At 37.7% G+C, this 23,265-nt stretch overlaps 1 protein-coding gene across 13 annotated transcripts in view; it reads left to right on the top strand.

Moving 5' to 3' along the window:
* The window catches only part of LYRM9 (LYR motif containing 9), a 35,079-nt gene extending 20,622 nt beyond the window's left edge, over positions 1–14,457 (top strand). For 11 of the 13 annotated variants that reach the window (XM_015881093.2, XM_015881092.2, XM_032448503.1 and 8 more), the window contains 4 exons: positions 6,390–6,530; positions 7,330–7,422; positions 8,596–8,641; positions 9,576–9,647. In XM_015881093.2, coding sequence (XP_015736579.1) covers positions 6,405–6,530; positions 7,330–7,422; positions 8,596–8,613 — 237 coding nt within the window. In that variant the 5' untranslated portion in view covers positions 6,390–6,404 and the 3' untranslated portion in view covers positions 8,614–8,641; positions 9,576–9,647. Of the gene's footprint in view, positions 1–6,389; positions 6,531–7,329; positions 7,423–8,595; positions 8,642–9,575 lie in introns of all 13 variants that reach the window. The other 2 variants (XR_001559032.2, XM_015881084.2) reach the window with 2 other exon arrangements.
* Positions 14,458–23,265: the final 8,808 nt, after the last annotated feature.

The raw sequence follows: 23,265 nt of genomic DNA, 5'->3' as shown, positions 1-23,265 counted from the left end.
CTTCCTAATAAGAACTGCACTAAGGCTGCTCAACAGATACTTTACATTATTTTTACTTTTTTTAGGAGGTTTGATTGCTCAATCCTAATTTGCAGAATACACCATATGTTGCTCAACAAACTTTGACTGAGTCCAAACAGCCTACTGACACCCAGGGAGACAGTATGGTTTTCTTGAATATGCATTGCGATGAGCTCATAAGAGAATATGGAGCAAGAACTTCAAGCACTGGTACCAGCTTTTGGGTCCATGTGTACCTTCAGTGGTACAGCCAGGTGTGAGAAATAGTATCCAATGGTTCTCTGTTTCCATTAGTTGTTCTCTCTGACTTCTGTTTTTTGTGCTTGGATTTGTGTGAGCTGGTAGCAGTCAGCAAGAATGTGTTCCCCATCAAAGATCATGAGATGGGTCAGCGGGTTGGATGGTCAAAGTATAGGGGTGGCTGTGGGAACCCCCATGGTCCTGGTGAACAGTGTTCAACACTGGGGACCCTTGCTGCTATGTTGGCATGGGGAAGGCTCTGAGTTGTCAGGGCAGTGTTCCAGACGAGCTTTGTGTCAACTAGGTGACCAAATTAAGTGAGTGTCTCAGCTCCTCATTGGAGTCTCTGAAGCCCAGCTTTGGTGGCTATTTAACTAGTCTGGAGGAAGTGAGATTCGGGCTTTTGAGCCATAGGGATCTTTTTTTAAAACACCGTAGCAAGAGAAGGAAAAAAAAAAAACAACCAAAACAACAAACCATCAAAGAGCAGTGGCACAGTGTTGTATCAGTGTCACAGGTCCAGGTATATGCAGTCAATTTACAGGCTCGCTAGTACAGAGTGCGAGATTAATTGGCTTTGGCCAGCTTTTGCTTTGCTATCTGAGTATCATTATCAGGAATGTAAATGATGATGCTATGCAGAGAAATACCACAATAGTCTCAGTGTCTCCTCTTATACTTGTTTCTTTTTAAACAGAGCTTTTTCTAAATGCAAGTCTGATTTCAGCCTTCTGATTAGGACATTATACAGTCATCCATTCCAGAAAAGCATAATTAGTGTATAATTTTATTTTTGACTCAACAGTTCTTGGTTTAGATAGTCTGTTGCACTATGCATTAAATGTAAGTTATCAGAAGGAAATTTATATTATTAGTCATAGTTATAGCTAGATTCTGTGAGGTTGAGGTGTTGTTTTTTTTCTTGGCAGATAAAAATGGTAACATTTGTGGGATGTTTTTAGAACAAAGGCAGTAGTGCAGATTCTTACTATACCTCATTGTCCTTTGTGTGTGTATGCAAAATGGGCCAATTGCCTTGAGTTACAATGCAAACTCTCTAATACAGCGTGGTGTTCAAGTACGAAGTTAAATATTGGAAAGAGGAAAGTCTACACTACTTCATTATGCCAAGAAACTGTAGAAACTCATTAGGTTATTCTGATTAAATATCTATTCTGCCAAACAGCCATTAGGTTTTCTGTATCCTGTAGTAGACATAGTGAAGTGCAGTAAGAAAGATGACGGTTGCTTTTGGGAAGTGATGTCAGCTTTTAGCAAAATTGGGAATTTTTGTAAGAAGAATAAAGAGTTTTCTGCTCAGTGGAAGGTAGCTAATGCAAGTTGTGCTGTCATAACGGTTGAGGGAAATTTTCTCCCTTCTGCTGTAAGCATGGAGACTTTCTCAAATTAAAGTCTTTCCAGTGGCTGGTGGTTGTGAATTCAGGAAGCTGTATAGTCCCTTCTCAGCACTCTCTTCCAGCCCTGCTGGTGACAGTGTTCAGTCCCAAGAAAAGCAAGAACAAATCAGCTCTTCTTTGCTGTACTTCTACTATTTTTGCCGCTGGTGGGTATTATGTGTCCTTCTTCCCATCTCAGTTTTTATGACCAATACAAGTTTAAAGAAGATTAAGAGAATGTCAAGGGCAGGCAAGTCTTTTTATAATAAACAATTAACACATTTTAAAGTTTTGTTTTGCTCTGGGAGAGGCCTGCTGCTATGATTTGTGAAAACTGCTGAAAATGAAGAAATACAAGACCTTTAACTGCCCCTGTCATATCCTGCTGTTCATGTGAATGTTTTCTGTCACCGTAGTTGATTATCTTTACCAGCACTGTAAAAACCTATGAATGAGATGCCCAGTGTCACCAAACAAAACTGAGACCCGCTCTGGATTAAGTTATTTCATTATATTTCTGTTTTCATGGCAGGTTATAGACTTGGAATCATCCTACCTGATTTGGGCTTGTAAATGTAGGATCTGTGTTATAACCCTTGTTTTGCTACCCCTGCATTCAATGGAGAGAAGATTAGGGAACAATTGAGTCTTGTTTATTACCTGAGCTTCATTTTGTAGTTTCTTTATCTTTCTGCTGGTTGGAGGGGTGGCATAGGGATCTCTTACTGTGCTTTAAGAGTATCATCACCCTTTTTCTCAAATGCCGGTGTGGAATGAATCTAAACCAAAAATACACGTGGAACTGACATTTGGCATATAGGTTTCATTGTGAGGAGAGAAACCGTTTTCGCAAAAGATTGGAAGTGAATGAGAGATGAACCACATTCTGGGGATGTTCAGATCAGTGTTGTAAGTTGAATGTTCCTGTGCAAATCCATAATTTTCAAATGTGATGAGCTGGCAGATTGATTATTCAGGCTGGAACCATTTTGAAGTCAGCTCTTAGTCTGTGTTTCTGAATTTTTGTAACATCTTTTTGCCCAGTATTTAAGTCCTGTAGTGAGTGAGGGTGAATGACTTCTAATAAACAAATATAAGTGAACGGAACTGGAATCAAACACGCATAATGGAAAGACTGCAGTAGTACGGAAGAACCATCTTCTTGTCCTCATGGCGGAAGAATGGTTTTCTGATTGTTCTCGAAACCCAATGGAAGCCATATTTTGGCTGTGAATAATTCCCTGGAGGTATTATTGGGAAGTCTTACCTCATCTCCCTTACTTTACTAATAGAACATATCAAATATTCAAAACCAGACATACCCTAGGAAGCTCAGAGTGCACTGAACAACTGATGTTTTAGATAAAGGATGGGGCTGTTCAGTGGTGGGTGAAGTTTTCCAACCTCAGTGAGCTGCCAGGGCCAGTACAGTTTTGTCTTTGTAAATTCTCAGTTCTGAGAGAATAACTGGCAGAAGGGAAAGTGTATGAGGATGGGAACCAGATAAAGTTTTCATACCCACTAGACATTGTGATTTCACACTCAGCTGTGGTGTGAAGTGTTTGAAAGTTAACTCCAGTCAGCAGCTACTACATCAACTTCTGACTTACCTGTAAATAATTAAAGAAACAAAACTTGCTGCATCTTGTCCATGGAATCTTTCCTCAATATTGTTACACTATTTGAGTAGAACACTATTTTTACTCAGTGTACACATTGAGTGAAAATGGTTATCCTAGAATTCAGTAATAATAATCAAATGAAAATTAACCTGTTACGTTTGATCCACTTTTTGTTTCTGATGTGTATTAGGCTTCTTGGCACTGCATGCAAAACCACTGGACAGCCAGTTACCTTATTTGATACTGGCATTGCCCATCCATCCATCCTAGGAACATTCCTTAACTACTTTCTAAGATCCCCTGAACATCAGTTCTTTCCCTAGGACTTTCCCTAGGATTATGTAAGGAAGTGACCAACCTAAATTAGTTTTAATAGTTTTTACTTCATCACTTCATGAGATAGTACTTAACAGTTACCCACATAAAACTCGTCTTTTTCTCTCGAAGGCTAGAAAAAGGTTTTCCTCGTGAAGTGTCATCATAGCTCTTCTTAGGGACTTCCATGGCACCTCTTGTTAGCTGTGACCCTTTATTTTCTAAGGGCCTGTAGAAACGCTATTGTGAAACTTGCCTGCTGAGAGCAGCTAAGCAGCTGGTGAGCTATATTGTGTGCTCTATTAGTCTGCACAAAAACATGTTTGGATTGCTGTCACCTCCTCCCTGTTCCCATCCCACCTGTTTGGCTCATCTACCTCATCTTGTGACTTGTCATTAGTCTGCCTGGTAAATAGTTTGTGGCAGAAACTTTTTCATGAGATAAGTGTGTAGAGATATACACAGAAAGAGGAACTACCTGCCATAATTGAGGCTGAGCTCTTGGCTGAAGATTATGGGCACAATTCCAATGCAGACAATAATGCTAATATTGCAAGGCTTTTTCTCACACATCTTCTGCAGACAAAGAGCTCTACTCCAGGAACATTTTACAGGATGTTATGTGTTTGAATCCAGCTACCTGCTATTGAATCTCTATAGTATAAATTTCACCCAGTCTAGAAACTTTTTACTATGGCTTAAACTTTAAAGAGTATTGCTGTAAATCAGCAGAGCTCTTGTTCCTATTGTAGGGAGATGCTCATTTGTATCTACTTGACTCCACCACAGGCTCTTCAGTTTTGCTGACAAAAGAGATCACAGTAATAGAGATCCTGTAATGATGGGCATTTCGTAGATAGTCAGTGAACAGCTTTTTGCCCCCACCAGATCTACTAGTAACTGCAAGTGTTCCTATTGCAGGTGCTTAGAAAGATCACTTTCAAATGTTCCAGCATTATTGTCCTGGGGATTTATTCTGTCATGCTTCAAAATTCTTGAGAGATACTAAATTCTGTAGCATATGGGAACAAATTTGTATCACATTCAACAGAAAATTTCTACTATTCTAGTCACTTTTTACCATCTTATAGATTATTTTTTTTTAATATAAATGTAATTGTCTGTGCATGGGGTTTTATTTTAAGCTGACAAACCCTTTCCTCCTGTAGTTATAATACATCATTCATTTGGAGGAGCTTTTTGTTAATGCCAGGAGCTATATCTGCTTGGCAACTGAAAGGATATAAGGAACTCTAAGGTATGACCCTTTCAAATCCGTGAGAAAGTTAATGTGAATTCTTAATGAATATTTTATGAAATCTGAAGGGATTGCAGCACTGTGTCTGACTGAAGAGTGCAATGATCCTGCAGCAAATGTTTGAAGGTACTAGGAACTTTATTCTCTGTTTCTGTCAAGAATATCAAAGAAATTAAAGTTGTATGAATGATGAAATACAAACCTTCATAACATGCCCCATCCTAATGGGGAGTCACTAAGATAATTCTTCCAGTTTTTAGTATGTTTGTGACAGGACCTACATGGTTTGTATTATACTGTGAGGTCAGCTCTGAGCTGACTGAAAGCAACCGCTTTATTTTGTCCTACACAAAGTTCTGAGCTGTTGCACATACTGTGGTATTTCTTAAAGGGTTGTTGTTGTGAAATACGTTTGCATCCAGAGTACTTAGAAATGGTACAGCTTGTGGTTAAATTGCAGCCTTTACTATTTTCTGTGCATTTTGCAAACTGTTGGAGAAGTATTGCAGCCTATTAGAAATAATCAATATGATCCTTAGCAGCCCATGAATAGGATAGTTACTGTGGTGTTATACTCAGAAATTGGCCAAAGACGTTACTTAAGAGAAGGAAAAACATAAATAGATCCAAATGATGTATTGTAAGGGTGCTAAAGTACTGTCATACACCTACTTCATTATTCAGATACTTTTGTATTATCTTTATTCTTAAAAGAGTAATGATGTAGAAGTGCTATTTTCCAAATGTTAAGTTAGTTCTCTACAGATGGTCACCATCTGTTAAATGATGAGTCCTTCACCATATTTGAGTAGCACTTTATATAGCTTGGATGGACGTATTGGTGCAATACATACATGTAGTTACTGAGGTGACACTTGATTTGTTTGTTTTTCTTTTGCTGTTCCAAAAAAAATAACAGAGAATTTCAGAGCTCTCAGTATTTTTTGCTTATTTTCTGTATTTTGAGTTGAAGTTTGACATTCACCAGTCAGTCCACAACATACTCTTGAGAGAGTTGCAATGCTAGGAAATATTTTTAAATTACAATGTAACTCATAGCAATTATAAAGGCCCCTATTCTGCAATGTCACTATGTGGATGAGCTCTTACAGGTACTCATAGGAAACAGCAAGCTTTTATGAGCCTCAGGATCATCATGGCTTAACAAGCAAACAGTTCTCTAACAGATTTCTTGGAGCTGTTGGTACTTCTTCATTTACTGTTGTTGCATTTTCTGTTGTTTGTTTGGGGGTGGGGCGAGGATTGTTATTGCTGGGGTTTTTATACTTGGAAAAAACAAGCATAGTATTACAATATAGTTTAGTGTTACAATCTCTGCATATTTGTCTGTAAACTAAGCAAGTTCTGATCCATTTCTTATTGTTTTCTTCTGAAGATTTTTTTCAAGTTATGTTGTGAAGTTTTAATTTATACGTCTTGCTTTTGTTGTTGTAAAATTGCCTTATGCTTTTATTACTGTGTTTTTGATAAAATTCAGTGAGTATCCTCATTTGTCTTCTTGATTTTTTTCCGCAGCTGAAAAGCTTGAAAATGGCTCCACTACCCAATGCTGAATTAGTTCAGAACTCTCTGCAGTTATATCGTTATTTGCTCCGATGCTGTAAGCAGCTTCCTGAAGAGAATATTCGTCAGCATTACAAACATGCAATCAGGCAGGTGAGAAATGTAATTCTTTTCTGTTATAAAATTTGCAGTAGGGTTTTCTTGTTGTTTCCTTCTACAATTTGGGCCAATTTCTTACAATTCCTGGAACTTTAAAAAAAGAAAAAATTCTTCTGTAGGCTTGAAACCTCTGTGGATTCAGAGGATTATACAGGGGTTCTGTGAAGGAGCATGTGATCTTGTTTGCTTTCCTTTGCTTTCTTGTGAGTTCTTGTGTTAGTCAAGACAGTGAACAACAGTTGTTTATTTACCTAGCCATGTCCTTTTGGTGAAACTTGCTAGTTCCCTATCTCGGTTTGTTTTCCACAACAGGTGCTCATATGGAGAATGTGTAATGCCTTTGATCATACCTGTTGTCCTGTGCCTCTTGTTCTGCTGTAACAGAGAACTTCAACGAAGCTTCACTATGCAGTGTTTGTTTTATGTTTTACTTAAGTGTTGCTGAATTTACTAGGATGTTACATGCTTATTAAACCAGAGCATGTACTTTCATGCATTTCTACATTAAGGTACCTTGACTGTTGTTCCAAAAAGTTCTCATAGCCTGCCATAATCTTTTTGGTATTTTTTTGATGATGATGTGTGAAAGGAGAAAAATATTTTATATGGAAAATGTTTGATAAGCCTTGTTATGGAAATAGTGTAGGCAGGTGCTGTGATGCATATTTTTACCTTTTCAAATCAAAAAGTTTGTTGGCATTAAATTTTCTTCAGGGTTTCAAAGTATTCCTTATTTAAAGAACAGTTGCATTGAGTTGGCTAGTCAGTGTAATGCTTGGATCAATTGTTGCAGAGTTTCAAAGTTCATGCTGATGAAGATGATCCTGAGAGAATACGGCAAATTATTAAAAGAGCCATTGAGGATGCTGACTGGATCATGAACAAAGTAAGTGCATCAGATTGTCTAATCTTTTCTCTGAATCGGTTCAAAACGAAGAAAACTTTGCAAAGTGAATTATGAACAGCAAACTGTTGTACTATTTGGGACACTGAAGTATCCAAGAGAAAGGAAATAACCTGTCTGCTAGGTTTATGATTGTAGTGGTTCCTGTTTAAAAATTTGTTAACGTAAAATTAAGTGTATTGTTTAGATGCATTGGTGTTTTAAGTTAGTCTACGTGTAACTTGCTTCCATTAAGAATTAAATTTCCACAGTAGTGACTAATATTAATCTATCACAGAGGAAAGATGTGAAATTTTTGCAAGTCACAGTTTGCAGATACTCACTGGCTGCATTCCTAGCAAAAATCTATCCTCTCTTAGTCATTTCAATTTGCAGGATGTTTTTTTCCTCAAGCCTTGTCTATGGCTGTGCAGGTCAGGGTTAGACAACACAGTGGAAAAATTGCAGTAATCCATTTACTCGTAGTTATCACCCAGTGGAAATGCATCTTTATTATCAGTGTAGCAAAAAATATCACTCAAACTGTCAGTTCTGCAAGGTCCACATCAGTGTATGCTAGCTGAAAAACTGTGAAATAACAAACCGGATGCTTAAAGAATGTACGCTGTATGCCAGTAGACAGCTGAGAATACTTGTACTTCCTGGGATTTAAATGTCTGGTGAGCATGACATGTTAACATGGACTAATGAAACAAGTCAAAAATTCCGCTTGCTCTAAGTATCTGTAATTTAATCTACTAAATAACTGTGAAGTCCTTATCTCTGCCAGTACAAGCAATCCAAATAAAAACTGTTACAGGAGCAGGCACAGATTAGTCATAGATTACAAAATTACAGCAATAGCAAAATCCCAGCAGTTACACTCTAGTACATAACAGTCTGTGCATTATTCAGATTTTGTTTGCAATACGACTATGAAAAGCATTATTCAGATTCCACAGCTGAGTGGAAGATCAGATTCACAGTGTTCATGAAAAAGCAAATGTCTCCATTATCTTATATTGTAGATGGTGCGCCCATCACATCTCTGTTGAACTGAAAGGAAACTGAGACAATTTTGTCTAGATGAGTAGACTTGTAAATCTTTGACAGTAAGAATCACTGCTTTTAGTTATGTATTTTTCTCCACTAATAACTTTTTTTTTTTCTCCTCAGTATAAAAAGCAGAAGTAGAAGAAGGATGAAGTCAAGAATGTCATTGGTAAACATCCTTAGATGATGTCAGTCAAATAAGTCCAGTACTATAGTATAGTTTTTGCTTGCAATTTTACCTTACCTAATGCAAATACAGTAATATTTCTGACGCCACTTGAGATAATAGATAACTGACACAGCATAGATTCAAAGCATTAGAATGTGTAATTACAAACCTTAGCTTAAAGCCAAACTTCCCCAAGATTTGCATAGTCCAGAACATTTCTCAGGAAAATGAAGTGAGCCTGAAAAGGTAATGTAGTACAAGTAATTAATAAATAATAAATATTGCTCTATTAATTGTTCACATCTTGTGAGTTATTCCCACGTGAAAAAACTTAACCACTATCTGAGCAGAAAGGTCTGTACCGAGAGCCCGCAAATTTGGGAACTGCCCATTTAGGATGAGGACAAATTTCCCTTCACCTGTGTCATGGTTTTGTAATTTATCCCATTCCCCTTTTCCCCCTCCTTTCCGGGCCCGGGGGGGGGGGGGGGGGGGGGGTGCCCTACAGGGTGGCTTCCCCTGTCACAGGCATTGGTAAATCTTAGTAACTCGTGACAACTTGATTGTAGTAACCCGTGACAACTTGATTGTGCATTAAATTACACTTAGATCTGGATTCTCGGTATAACACTACTTGATACACTTGGTCTGTAAATTGTTTTTTACCAGAAGAACATTGCTACTAAACTGTAGTATTACGGTTAGGCTTATGTTTAGGTGTGACATACGTATCTAGTAGCAGAGATAAAGGTATAGGTTACTGAGTGGAGAACTTTGCCATGAGGACTTTAAGCCCATCTGAAGCTTGAACTACAATATCCCATTGATAGCTAGATTGATTAGTCTCACTTCTTGTCCCTTCATACGGGCATCTTTGTTCTACTTGATAGGTTTACACTTAAACCAATGTTTGTGTTTTCTTTTTTTAATACAGATGCATGTCCCTCTGACCCTAATTTCTAAACTCTTCAGGAAAGACTCCATTCAGCTGAGTTCTATACACTCAATGGCATTATCACTGAAATGTGCAACTTAGTACAGGTATAAAGGCTTTCGCATCTTTTTGAATTGTGTAATAAACACCCTTTAAAAATGGTAGTCTATGTTCTTTTTAAAAAGACAATTTCGTTGCCCAAATAAATTTTCATTGGTAAAAACTCAAAAAAAAAAAAAACCTCAAAAAAAACCCCACAAAAACCACAAAAAAACACTAGATATATTAATGAAATTTAGGGATGCAAAGGTTTCCTTTCACAGTATCGTATCGTCTTTTTAGCTGTACTTGAAACTTTTTGCCTCCAGATGGCAGCGTGTGCTGCTGTAAATGCAGGAAGTCCTGAGTATTTGAGGGTTAGATTTGTTTGTTTTTACTGTTTCCAAATTGCTGAGCTTATTCACCTGCAGAAATAAAACTCAAGTGCTAAATGTGGTCTGTTCTGGGCTCCAGATTTTATTTTTTCATTCAGCCATGAAAGAAACAATCCTAGTTCCAAGTGATCAAACAGAATTTCAGGCAAGTAGAAGAAATCAAGGCCATAATGTGCAAGTTTATACCATAAGGTATTAACATTTTTTGTTCATATCTACTCATTTTATACCATACTCATCAGGCATTTCTTTGCTTTGTTATTCTGTCTTCTGCCATCTTCATTGTCTTCTCTGGCCTTTCATCTTCCACTTCATCTTATACGTCTTCTATTTTTGTAGCTTCTCTTTTATATGTACTTTAATTCTGATCTCTCTCATCTTGTCCCTTGGCCTCAATTCTTTCTCCTTCCCAGATACTTTTCTGATATTTGTAGGTACATCAGAAGATACTCAGGTATTAAATAGAAGGCATTCTTCTGCTTAATTTCAAGTAATAATGAAGCTAGCAGAATGGATGCAGGTTTTTTCTACCTATGGGGAAAACTACTTAAATACATTTTTGGAAAGTGCAGCTGTTTGTCATTCCAGTGTAGTTTGATGCAAGGTAGAACACAATATTTCAGCCCTGACATTTGACAAGGAGTATATAGTATGAAAACAAACACAAATAGAAAAGCTCAAACAGGTTTGAAGATAGACATAGGAATGTGTTATCTTTAATCAAGAGCAAAAAAAAAACAGCTGACCAGTATAGAGGTGCAGTGGCAGCTTTATTTCAGTATAATATCAAAAGCATCGAGACTCAGTAGCAGTAGCAATGTATTGAAACATACTGCTTTCCCAAAATTTAGGTGTCATTTGCTCAGTAACCCTCCATTGCTTTGTTTCATACTACATAAAGTTGGATGTGTTTTGCTCTGTTAATAATTTGGTTTATATATATAAATAATAATAATAATTAATAATCAACTCTTAAATAATTTATATTATTCTTACATACATAGTGTTTAATTTGTGAACCACTCAACAGGGAGTTCACCAAGGAGCTGTAAGATGTAACCGTGGCATCTGTGCAGTTCCAAAAGTTTGAGGTGCCAGATGAGATCTGGGAATATCAGACCAGAGGTACGAGAGTTGTAATTGTTATAGCAGACCTGGAACTGTAAATTTTGGAAACTGGTAGAATATGTACTACCTTGTATGGTGTAGAGAGAGAACATGGTTAAGGCAGGAGCCAGAATTTGTTTTCAAAATTAGAAACCTGTGATGTGAAGATAAGTTTATTTACACTGCTAGGGAGCAGGTAATATTTTTATAGTGGGAGAGATAATGCAAACAACTATTTATTTCCTTGTAATAGTGAAAGTGACCCCTAAGACAGAAGTGTTTCTCTAATGACTGGACATGCAGGTGTATAGCTGAGGCTTTCCTGCTTTCAAGACATAAAACATTCTCTTCTTCAGTAGCATAATTTGAGGTGAAATACATTGTTTTACTCAAAATATAGATGAGAATTTGAACTCAGAAACAAAATCTGAGCAGAGATCAATACTTCAGACCAAAATTGTTATCCAGAAAAGTTTCTTATCAGAAGTCACTAGACTGTGGAAGTGCCCTAAACTGTACCTTTCACTCCCTGTTTGACCTGAGAGTTTGTACAGTAAATTGAATTTTCTTCAGCTCTGTGCCTTTCTGCTTTCTGCAGCCCTGCCTGTTTCCTGAGATATCCCCTTTTTCCACCAGTCTCTTAATGCAGTGTTAATGTGCTGTGCTAAAGATTCTTTCAATTGCTGTGAGCAGACCCATTGTGGGAAAGTCTTGTACAGTCATATACATCCCTTGATTTCTACTGCTCGTGTGGGGGAACTTAATTGTTAAGTCTCAGCCAGGGTCCTCTGCTGGTGATTGCAAAGAAAATATCAGCACCAAATAGATTCATACATTTGTGTTTTTGTATTCAGCCATGTAGAATTTTTGAAAATAGAGATGTTGGGTGTAAGTTAATATATTGCATCAACAATTCAATGAGAAGTTAGAGCAGTTTTTGTTGTTGACTTTGCAAATAAGGCCAAGCCTTTTCTGGTTATTGGTTCCTTATTTCAGTAAAAAGAAACCCAAACCTATTTCTGTACTTCTATATCATGCCATTTCTGGTAAGTAATGGACTGTTGATAGGTATATGCAGTAACTGAACTTCAAAGCCCCATGTTTCTCTGGGCCCAGCAAAGTAAACATTGAGTTACCAATGCTGCTTTCATCAGTTTTCATTGTATTTACAAATTAACAGCTACTTTCTGGAAACAGTTTTGCAGCTGGTTACTATCAGATCTTAAGTCAATAACTTCTAAGTATTTCTTTCTGCTGGGGGGTGGGTGGCCTTGTCTGTACATAGCCTTTGAACAGTTAACTCTGACAGTTATGCTACTGACAGGGTTTCATAGGAGGATTGTGCAAAGCAAATATTAGAACAAAGAAAAAGACGATTATGAGATTTCTGTTTGATACATTGGGTAAATTACTTTTAATTTTTGAAGTATGGAGAAGGAGCTTGTTTGGCTCACATTTCAGATATGGAAATTGATAAACAAATTCTTAGTAATTAGTTCCAGGTTATAGACTTACAATATTGAGTCTAAGGATAGAACCAAATTTGATGCTTCCCTTTCTCTCTCTCAGAAATATTGGTTGAAAACTTATGGAAAACATCTGTACAACATAAATATGGAAATGACATATCTCCAAAGACTGTAACAACTGATAATTTACTAGTGAGTTAGTTGAAACATTTTGTTTAGTCAGTAAATTCTTGCTCTTAACCCCAGGGATATGTTTTGAAGGATCTGCTTTTGATTACCAGCCTCAGAGCCTCATGCAGAAGCTTTCTGTTTAGTCTTTCCTTTTTTCAGTTTGTTGACGTTGGATTTTGGTACTTACATAGATTGTGAATGTGTGATCTGTCTAAAGTACAGGAAAATATTCAACACTTTCCATACTTAAAAAGATGTATGTCTTTCTGATCTTATTTTTGTGCCAGATACTGATCTTGGTTCATTCTTGTCACTGAGAGTTATTTGAGTCTTCTGTGTACTGAATAAATACTTCCATTTCAAGACAGGTTCTCTGTAACACCATTTGTCAATAGCTGAATATTCTTTAAATCATTCTTTGTAGTCTAGCACTTTGTGAACTTTTTCATGTGATTTGTTATGTCACGGGCATTGCTTTTTGTGTAGTGACACGTGAGCTTAAGAATTTGATGCTACATAAAGACATCTCTTCTGGGGCATTTGGCTTATTTTCAGGTGTCATAAAGCAATGCTGTTTACTGCTGTACAATAGAGAGCAAGCATACACACTGTTTCTGAGAAAAATAATATTCACAATGATGTTTCTTAAGGGAAACATTTCCTTATTTGTAGGTAGCTTTCAACTTGATGTTACAAAGAGTGCCTTCATATAAAATTCTGATAAGGCGCAAACTGAACAAATAGCACTGTGCCTCTGAGTCTTAAATGCTCAGTATCATAACATTCATCATTAGTGTCCTTGACCTTAAGCTGCAAGAACTAGTCTTTAAGGCTAGATGCTTCACAAGGTAGGATCCTTTGGTGTTATCCAAAATAGCATATGTTTATTTGAAAAGTCTTGTTGTCACAACTGCATTCTAAGGGAACTGAATAACTCATGAAGGTGGCTTTAAAATTTGTTTGCTGCTTGCTTGGCCAGTTGCTTTGCTCTGGTCTTTCCTACTGCTCAGGGACTGGGTATTTTTTTCTTGAATGTAACTCAGCTGGCACATCTTTCAACTTCTGTATTATTTGATTTTATTTATCTTATACTTCTGTTAAGCCAGGTTTTATGAAATAGTGTTAACTGAAATACACGCCAGACATCAAGTATTCCTTTCAGCTTGTGATTAATCAAAGCAGATATTAAGGGAAAAATAAGTCTGTTCTTTGAAGAATGTTTTCTGTTTTCCTCATAGCTGTTTGCTGATATTTAAAATAATTTTGAATGGTTCAGAAATAGAAGGAGATGTCTGTCGAAACTAAGAATGTGGCAATATTTGTATTTATCATTAATTGAAGAGATCTCTGGCACTGTACACTTAGAGAGAAACCTTGTGTACTTAAGTAACCTCTGGAGTATGTGAATTCTGGACTGACTGTTTATTGTCCTGATGTGGGAACTGGGAAGACTAAGAGGTTAATTTCTTATCCTGTTGCTATCAACCTGGATTTTCCCAGGCTAATTGTATTCTGCATTACTCCATTTAGAAAAGGATTAACGTGAATTTTAAATCAATTACTTCTGAGCAAACTTTATTTGCATGTCTAACAACTTCATATAAAGTACTCTTTCCTCTGCCACCCCATAGCCCTGAAGCATTTCATTACATTTGTGCTTTCTTCCGCTGGCATTAAACTTTAACTATTTAAAAACTAGAATACTCCGTGTCCTTATATTATTATAGCTTTTTTTTTTTTTTTTTTTCCAGAATTTTTCATATCCTTCCATCTTTCTTGAAAGAAGTTTTTAAAATGTTCTTCTTTATATTTCTTGCTGTTCTGCAAAACACATTCTAAAGGTGAATATTAAAGAGTTACAACATTACCAATAAATTCTCGCAACTGATTGATATCTATTCTGTATTAGGTAATATCACACAGGAGTCTTACTTTCATTTTCTTGGTGGTCATTTCGTTGACAGAAAGTCAGCTGGTATGAAACAAGGAACAAGGAAAACAGTTATGTTTCAGAATATCAAACATGGAGGGCCATAAAAATAATCCTGGAATAGAGAGCAAATCCCTGCCCTTTATAAATCATTCATTATCCTCAGTTACTTCATAAGCAAAAAATAAGGTTTTACAACTTACATAATACAAAGGATTTATACACTATGAATGACAGCATAAGAAATAATATGAATGAAAATCCAGGACAGAACAGGAACAGAAAATCCAAGGACAGAACCATAAACTCATCTAACAGTGACACTTTGATAAAAATGGATTGTATAACAAACGGAACCCTTTACAGCTGACTGTATTGTACTGAGAGCAGCCCAGCAGAGGGGGTCCTGGTGGACCTGGAAGAAGCTGGATATGAGCTGGCAGTGCTTGCTTGCAGCCCAGAAGGCCAATTGTATTTTAGGCTGCATTAAAAAAGAGGTGGCCAGCAGGGAGAGGGAGGCAATTGTCCCCCTCTGCTCGGCACTTGTGACGCCCCATATGAAGTACTGCATACAGGCCTGGGGCCTCCAATACAGGAAGGATGTGGAGCTCTTGGAGCGGGTCCAGAGGTGGGCCACTAGGATGATCAGAAGGCTGAAGCACCTCTCCTATGAGGAAAGGTTGAGGGATCTGGGCTTGTTTAGCTTAGAGAAGGCTCTGGGGAGACCTCATTGCAGTCTTCCAGTACTTGAAGGGAGCATTTAAACAGGAGGGGGAACGCCTGTTTACGAGGGTGGATAGTGATAGGACAAGGGGGAATGTTTTTAAACTAAGACAGGGGAGGTTTAGATTAGAGATTAGGAGAAAGTTTTTCACCCAGAGGGTGGTGATGCACTGGAACAGGTTGCCCATGGAGGTCGTGGATGCCCCATCCCTGGAGGCATTCAAGGCCAGGCTGGATGTGGCTCTGGCAGCCTGGTCTGGTGGTTGGTGGCCATGCATATAGCAGGGGGGTTGAAACAAGATGGTCGTTATGGTCTTTTTCAACCTAGGCTATGCTATGATTCTATGATGATTCTGTGTGTGTGATTTTTTTCACTTACTACTTAGCAATTTTTTTCTTATTTATGTCTCATAGAGGTCACAGGTCATAATGGTATAACTTTCATCTGTAGAAGTCTGTAACACTCTTAAAAACCTTGTGTTCATAGAGAATTCTTGTTAAAAGAAACACTGAGATAAATCTTGTCATTATGTATTAGTCTATAATCATGGAATTGCTTGAGGTGAAAAAAGCTACCGTACATGAGCTTTCACTTAATTCCTTATCAACAACTATCAGACATGATACGGGTGAAAAGTGAGGGTATGTCATCATGTACTTTGGAAGTCATCTTAACTGATATGGTCACTACATCAAAACAAAACATTCTTAACTCTGAGGGTTTCTTTCTTTTCGATGAAAAGTGAGAGGAGGAAATAATATTGAAGTTTTCATCTTATGCTGGTTACGGGGCTGTTCTGAACTGTTCTATCTTAATGGTCTGTGTTGTAAAGTTGCAGAAAATTCCCCTTTACAGTCCCTCCTGCCAAGTCTCAGAGGACCGAGCTAAAGCTAGTCATTTGTAAACACAAGATGAGGTAAGAACATGCTAAAAGTATTAATTCTCTCACTCAGGAATATTTCTAGTCTTGTGAACAGCTCCTTCTGCTTTGGTGGCTATGGTCCAAATAGCCTTTACTGCAATGGCTATATGAAACATTTAGACTGTGTTAGATGTATTTTTATATCCTATTGTTTTGTGAATAGGGACAAAAATTGTAACACGTAATAAGAGCACCTGCTATTAATTTGTAACCTTCCTACATGTTTTTATTAGTATTATTTGTTACATATTAAACCCAATGGCTTAGCCCAATTCGTTGTTCAGTCTGTAACTTTTTAGAATTGGACCTTACTGTATATCAGCACAGATTCTTCCACAAGCTTGTTTTTTTAAAGTGACTTCTCTAACTCAAAAGTCGGTGTTCTCTCTTCTGAATTCAGCTTCAACTGTGGTCTTCCCTGTCAGTGCATTCAAGAGTTGTGTGAATAAGCAGTGTATTTGTTTGCCCCAAAAACGAAACTAAATAGACAACCCCAAGCTGGAACTGTTAAAGAAGGTGGGATGGGAAAAGCAGCACAATTGGAGTACCTGCATCTTTTGTGCTACTGTACTTGGTTCGGTTTGGGCCCCACTACAAGAAAGAGGTTGCTAAATGAGTGAATTCAGTGGAGGGATACTAAGATGGGACTGAGGGATGTACCTCATGAGAAGAAGCTGAAGGGACTGGGTTTGTACTGCCTGGGGATGAGAAGACCCAGGGGACTTGGTAGCATCTTCCAGCACCTCTGAGGAAATGGAGCCCTGCTCTTCACAGCGGTGTGTAGCAGGAGGAATGAAGAGCAGTGAGCAGAAACTGAAATAGGAAGATTAGACTGGTTATAAGGTACAACTTTTTCCCTGAGAGGACATGGTTGGATTAGCTGATCTTCGTCTTCTTTTCCATCAGCAATGCTTCTGTGACAGCCTGACAATGGTGTAGGTTGTGTGGCAATGTTTTCCAGTCTTGTTCCTTGGAAGTTTTTGAGACCAGCCTGGATTGAGCCCCGAATTTCCTTCTCTGACCTTGCTGCTTTGGGTAGGAGGATAGACTAGACGAGATGCTGAGGTGCCTTTCAATCTGAATTTTCCTATAATCCTACCTAAATTCCTGTTGCTGTTAAGAATTGCGTGGAGGTTATATCACAGTCCATGATAGATTGGAAAATATATATATATATATAAATTCTGTTAAATATAAGTCTGTCAAACTAAACTTATCCAAAAGAGTCTGCCTGGTTAGAAAAAAGAGTGTACATTACACTGCAGAAGCAGTCTGTGAACATGGACTGTCAGAAACTGAAAGCTGAGGCTGTACATTGCTGATCTTAGGCGCCTCTTCCAGATTTGAGATTTCCCCAAACATTACTTTGTTTCAGAAGGCTAATCCATGGGCTTAGAGATAGCCCAAAACCACAACCAGGGTGGATACAAATGGTAGGTAATTAATGTGGTCAGGAGAATGAGATTTAGCTTTTCTAGATGTGGGAAATGTTCCCGTGGTGTTTTCCTTCCTGATCTACCCATACTTTTAATCTCTTTTCTTATCAAACAGATAAGCAGGCAGAGACAGTATCAACACAGAAAAATTAGGCAGTTTTTGAGAAATTTCCTGCTGAAATTTTAGAAACCCAGTACTGGGAGAAAAATACCACAGGCTGGGTGGAAGTATGATTTGATAGAAAGATACGGTGATCCAACCTCCATGATAACACAAAATTATAACCCTAATGTTTAATAGAGTGGCTAAATCAATCTCCAAAACCATGTCGTTCTGTTTGACTTCACAGTAGAGTTCTGAGTAGGTTTGGTGAAAGTGCACTGTTTTCATTATATTTCTAATGTGTTCCTATGAGAAATAATATGGTGGCTGACTGCATTTCCCTCCACATTCTGAAGGGAATATGCTATGAGATATCATTAAAATATATACTTTTTTTTTTTTTTTTTTTTTTTTTTTAATATATATCTTAACATCTATGGATAAAAATGAGCACAGAATTGCAGAATGTAGTCATGGTACATAAAGGTAGACCCTGTTATTTCCTGGGCTGAATTTTAGCTTGACTTCCATTTTGTTTTATGTATTTTTAACTTTTTGAGGTGTTTGTTCTTAGTTTTGGCGCAAATACTTAAAGATTTCATTTATGAAAAATGGTATTTAAGTCTCTTAAATGGTCTTGACAAGAAGTTCTGTATCCTTCCAGGATCAGTCAGCGGTCTGTTACTTCAGACCATGCTATCAGTAAATAAGAGCTTATTTGCTATTCTGTGGCACACTGTTAGTTCTTGAGGAAAAAGATATATTTTTGCGTGTGGTGGATGTAATGTCATTTCTTTACAGCTATGACAAACACCAGTTGCAGTAGCAGAGGTGAGAAACTTAGTTCTGTGCATTTTCTTTACCCATATGCCAGCTTTCCTTTATGTTCCTGAGAGTAAAGTGTTCAATAGGCTAAATAGAATGAAATTATGTCATGGAATGTATGGCGCAGAGCCCAGCAGACAGCCACATACAGACTACCAGTCAACTGCCAGGTGTTGTTTTAATTTTTTGCTTTAGATCTGCTAGTAAGTGGTCTTTACTGCTGCAATTATGAGTCAGTCAGTACTTTTTGGAAGACACATCAGCTTGAGACAACGTGCACTCAGGCACAGAGAAGCGTGATCATTGGTTGTCTGATTGCTTTCGCCCTCGTTTACTTCCTTGTTATGTCCACACCCAGGATTTTTTTTTTAAACAGCCAATTAAGGGATTTTATGATATTTCTACACTTCTAAACATGACCTGACTCTTACAATTTGTAGGCAGGAAGGGATGGGTTTACTGGCATCGTTTTTTAGCTTTCATTTTCGCTCTGGTGTTAACATCATGAAATTTTCCACTTTGCACCATCACTGTTTGTCTAGACTGGGAGATGGCAAATGAAACCGTACTTTTTTCACCCTAAAACAGCTTTTTAATATACCTCAAATGTGAATAAAGAGTCCAGACAATAGATTTGGGATCCTTCTTGTGTGAAGTGTCTAGACCTGAGTCTGTGATTCCAGCTTTAATAGAAAGTTCTTATCCTCACTTTATATTGTACGTTTTAAAATAATGAAGAAGCTAGTGCAAAAGATGCTACAGTTAATGGTGAATTTGTTAACATTCTTTGAAATCGTGGATGATCCTTAATGATACAGTGAGCAGACAAAATACTAAATGGTAGAAGTGGTTTTACTGTCTTTTTGAGGGTGTGTTCTAACCAAATGAATTCTCTCTGGGAAATCCAGACAGGTGAAACAGAAGATGGTTGTTGGTAGTGAATATGAGGAAATGTTTTGGGGCACCTTTTGAGCAGCAGTGTTACTGCTTGTGTGTTTCTTTGTCAGAAGCTATTACTGCAAGGAGGCTTCCAATGAAAACGGCACATCTACAGAGACTGCAAAGCACAGAGGCAGAAAAGAATAGGTGAGGAGCTCTGTTACAAAGATCTTCATGTTAAGACAGTGTCTGAAAATTGGCTACCATGGACCTTTTCTTTTTCTTTCTTTTTCTTTTCTTTTTTTTTTTTTTTTTGTGGTTGAGGGTGGGATGTCATAAAGAAAGTGTTCTAAGAATTGACTTTTACATTTTTTCACCTTCTAAATTAAATGCAGCAAGTCAGTTGGTTTGAAGTCTTATGTTTTGATAAAAAAATATGCTCTTTTTCTATGTCTCCACTATACATTTGAAGAAGAGTGTGAGGAAGTAGGAATTTCTAGTCTATGCTCTTTTGTAATTCTCTGTGTGGACATACACTCGTCACTGTTTCCATCTCCATCCTGTAGTGAGAGGACATTTTCATCATATTTCACTCAGAAGAGCTTTAAGGCCAGTGACACTCTAGCATACCCAAGTGAGATTAGCAAACAGTGAGAAATAAGACCAACAGAAGAGATGGGACTTCTGTAAGCTTTTGAGGAGTTTTCATCATACAGCTCTTGGTTTCTTCACAGTCCGTGTGTCACAGGCTTTTTCTTCAATTTCTGGTACATTTGGTATGTGGTGTAGGAGTTTGGGAAGAGGTTTTATTTATTTATGTATTGACAGGAAACATTTTTTAATCAAAAGCCTGAAATTGCTAGCAGGTGGGCCTGTAGGCACTTTCCCAGAGTGACCTGTCACCCAATCAATGGCACAAATCCTCCCAGTTATTATTTACATGTTTTATTTACATTTATTTACCTCTGACCTGGTGAGGAAGCACTTTATTGTGGCTCAGTGTCAGGTTGTACCAGAGATGGGATACTGCACATAGAGAAACTACTTCTCATAGAAGATCTATTTTAAGCACGTAACACATAGTGAGGTGTTGCCAGGGAGTTGATGTATTTTCTGTAGTCAAGTGACAGCAAGCTGGAAAACTTGAATATCTAATAAGAAAAAGGAACTTCAGCATAGAAAAGAAACAGAAATTGAATTGTTGAAATGTTCCTAATGAGTCAAATGATTTAAATCATTTGTACCACAAAGGAATATGATGAGCATTTTATTGAAGAGCATGAGTCCATTTCCATAATAGTCTTTCCTGATCTGACTTCCCTTTAACTGATCACCTTAATCTTTGGTTTCTCATCTCAAGTAAGTAGACAGGGTTCTTTTGCTGAAAGTTTTTCTCCTTGTACTGACTTGCACTTTTCTGGTGGTTCAAAAATACCTCCATTACAGCTGACCCTGCTAACAGGGTAGTCTAGATGGAGTGGCTTCCATGTGGGGTCCTTTGCAATTCTTTTTTAATACTTCTGTGTTATTGGCACATTGAGAACCAGATTTTTTTGTTCAACCAGTGAGGTTAATCAAAAGGATTAAAGCAGGAGGCAGAGTACATTTCCTCAGGAGAAGGAAATGCATAAAGAATGAAGCCATCAGTTTGTAAATGGAAATGGAGTACCTCATCCCTGTCATAGGTTTGCCAACCATATCTTGGGCAGCATCGGGAAAAACATGATGAGCAGGTTGAGGAAGATGATTCTGCCCCTCTGCTCTGCTCTTGTGAGACGCTAGCTGGAGTATTGCATCCAGTTCTAGAGCCCCCAACACAAGAAGGATGTGGAACTGTTAGAGCAGGTCCAGAGGAGGGCCATGAAGATGGTCAGTGGGATGGAGCATCTTCACTACAAGGACAGGCTGAGAGCGCTGGGGCTTTTCAGCCTGGAAAAGAGAGGGCTCCAAAGAGAACTTATAGTGGCTTACCAACCTGAAGAGGGACTAAAGGGGGAAGGCCAGATAGGTACTTTTTATAAGGGCAGGGCAGGTAATCCTTAAAAAGGACAAGGGGAAATGGTTATAAACTGGAAGAGGGTAGATTTAGAGTAGATATCAGAAATAATTTTTTACTGTGAGGGTGGTGAGACACTGGAACAAGTTGTCCAGAGAGGCTGCAGATGCTCCCTCCCTGAGAGCACTCAAGGCGAGGCTGCGGGCCACATGGGGCTGCGAGCAACTTGGGCTGGAGGGAGGTGTCCCTGCCTATAACAGGGGGTTGGAATGAGTTGATCTTAAATGTCCCAAACCTTTCTATGATTCTGTAGATGAAACATTTAAAGTCTTAGATCTTCGGAGATGACAAGTGTTTGGAGATAGGGGCAGTGTTACATTTTTAGTTTGTGATGTTGTATGGAATGTTTTTGAAAGAGCCTGGGTATGTCTCAACTAGATAAGATAAACAAGAGAAATTAGAAGAAAACCTTAATAAAGTAAGCTCGTTATCATCAGCTTTGCCTGAGTGTAGTAGCACCTTTTAGGACTTATATTTGTCTGATCACAAAGGAGCAGCCATACAAATATAGCTTGTTATTTAAGTTTTTTAAAGAATGCAGTATCTTGAGTTAATATTGCAATCAAAAAAATGTGATTTGATTTTGAATGAAATTGCAGAAAGTCTGTTGTTGAAGCTACAGACCACAGTTTTGTTTCTGCTTGCAGAAACAAGACAAAGTTTAACTCAGAATTACTGCATGCTTAGAATGCTATTGAATAGGTCAAACATTTTGCTCTGAAAGGGCAGCTCTTTCATCAAAGTTAATACAAGAACAGGTACTTCTTGCATTTTGTTGTGGCAGAGGCAGAAGTGACAATAAAACGAAATCTGTGGAATTGGTTTTCTGATGAAGGAACATTGCAGACTCCATGGAATGGTTGTGGAAGGAGGGCACAGTGAGCTTGTTTTGCTGATCTCTGGCTCCACCTAAGAAATGTGTGGTGAGATCTTTGTTGTTGATTTTGGTGAGTAAAAGAACAGGTCCTTTTTGAAAAACTGATGATTAAACAGTTCAGTGAATGGCTAAATCTACTGCCAGTCCTATAAACAGGCCTCACGAGGAAAGATATTTCTCCTCTTCTGGTAATACTAAATATGACTTTTTTTTTTTTTTTTTTTTTTTACCAAATTCCTACGTAGTCTGTCTTTATTTTCAGCAGTGTCCAATCCAGGAGAAGTAGGGAGGGTGTATAATAAAATCTTAGAAACTAAATTCATTTAAATATCTACTAAGGTGCATCCTTTTTTCAGCACTATGCTGAGATTCTCTATGCTCTGTAGAAAAGAGGTAAGATTTAATAAAAAATGAAAGATTCCAAACAATTTTTAAATCCCAACAATACAGCAAATACTCCAGATTAGCATAACCTCGCTCTTATCATTTCTGGACTTTTCTTCCACTTAGGACACTTTTAGTTTGACCATTGAGAGACACGGTTATTTAAAAAAAAAAAAAAAAAAAAAGTGAACATTCATGAGCAGTGAATGCAAAGAACACAAGTGTGATGCAATCAAGCAGATGAATGCTCAAACTGTAGAAAACTCGGGTCTCTGTTTGAAGAGATTCTTCTCTTGCAGCCATGAATGTGATATAAATACAGGTGTATTCATGCATGAACCCGTGTATACGTAACCTCATCTATTAGTGTCTT

This window comes from Coturnix japonica, chromosome 19 (assembly GCF_001577835.2).
Source record: "Coturnix japonica isolate 7356 chromosome 19, Coturnix japonica 2.1, whole genome shotgun sequence".
NCBI classification, from domain to species: domain Eukaryota; kingdom Metazoa; phylum Chordata; class Aves; order Galliformes; family Phasianidae; genus Coturnix; species Coturnix japonica.
Note: the sequence above shows the minus strand (reverse complement) of the source record. Positions and strands in the feature narration are given on the sequence as shown.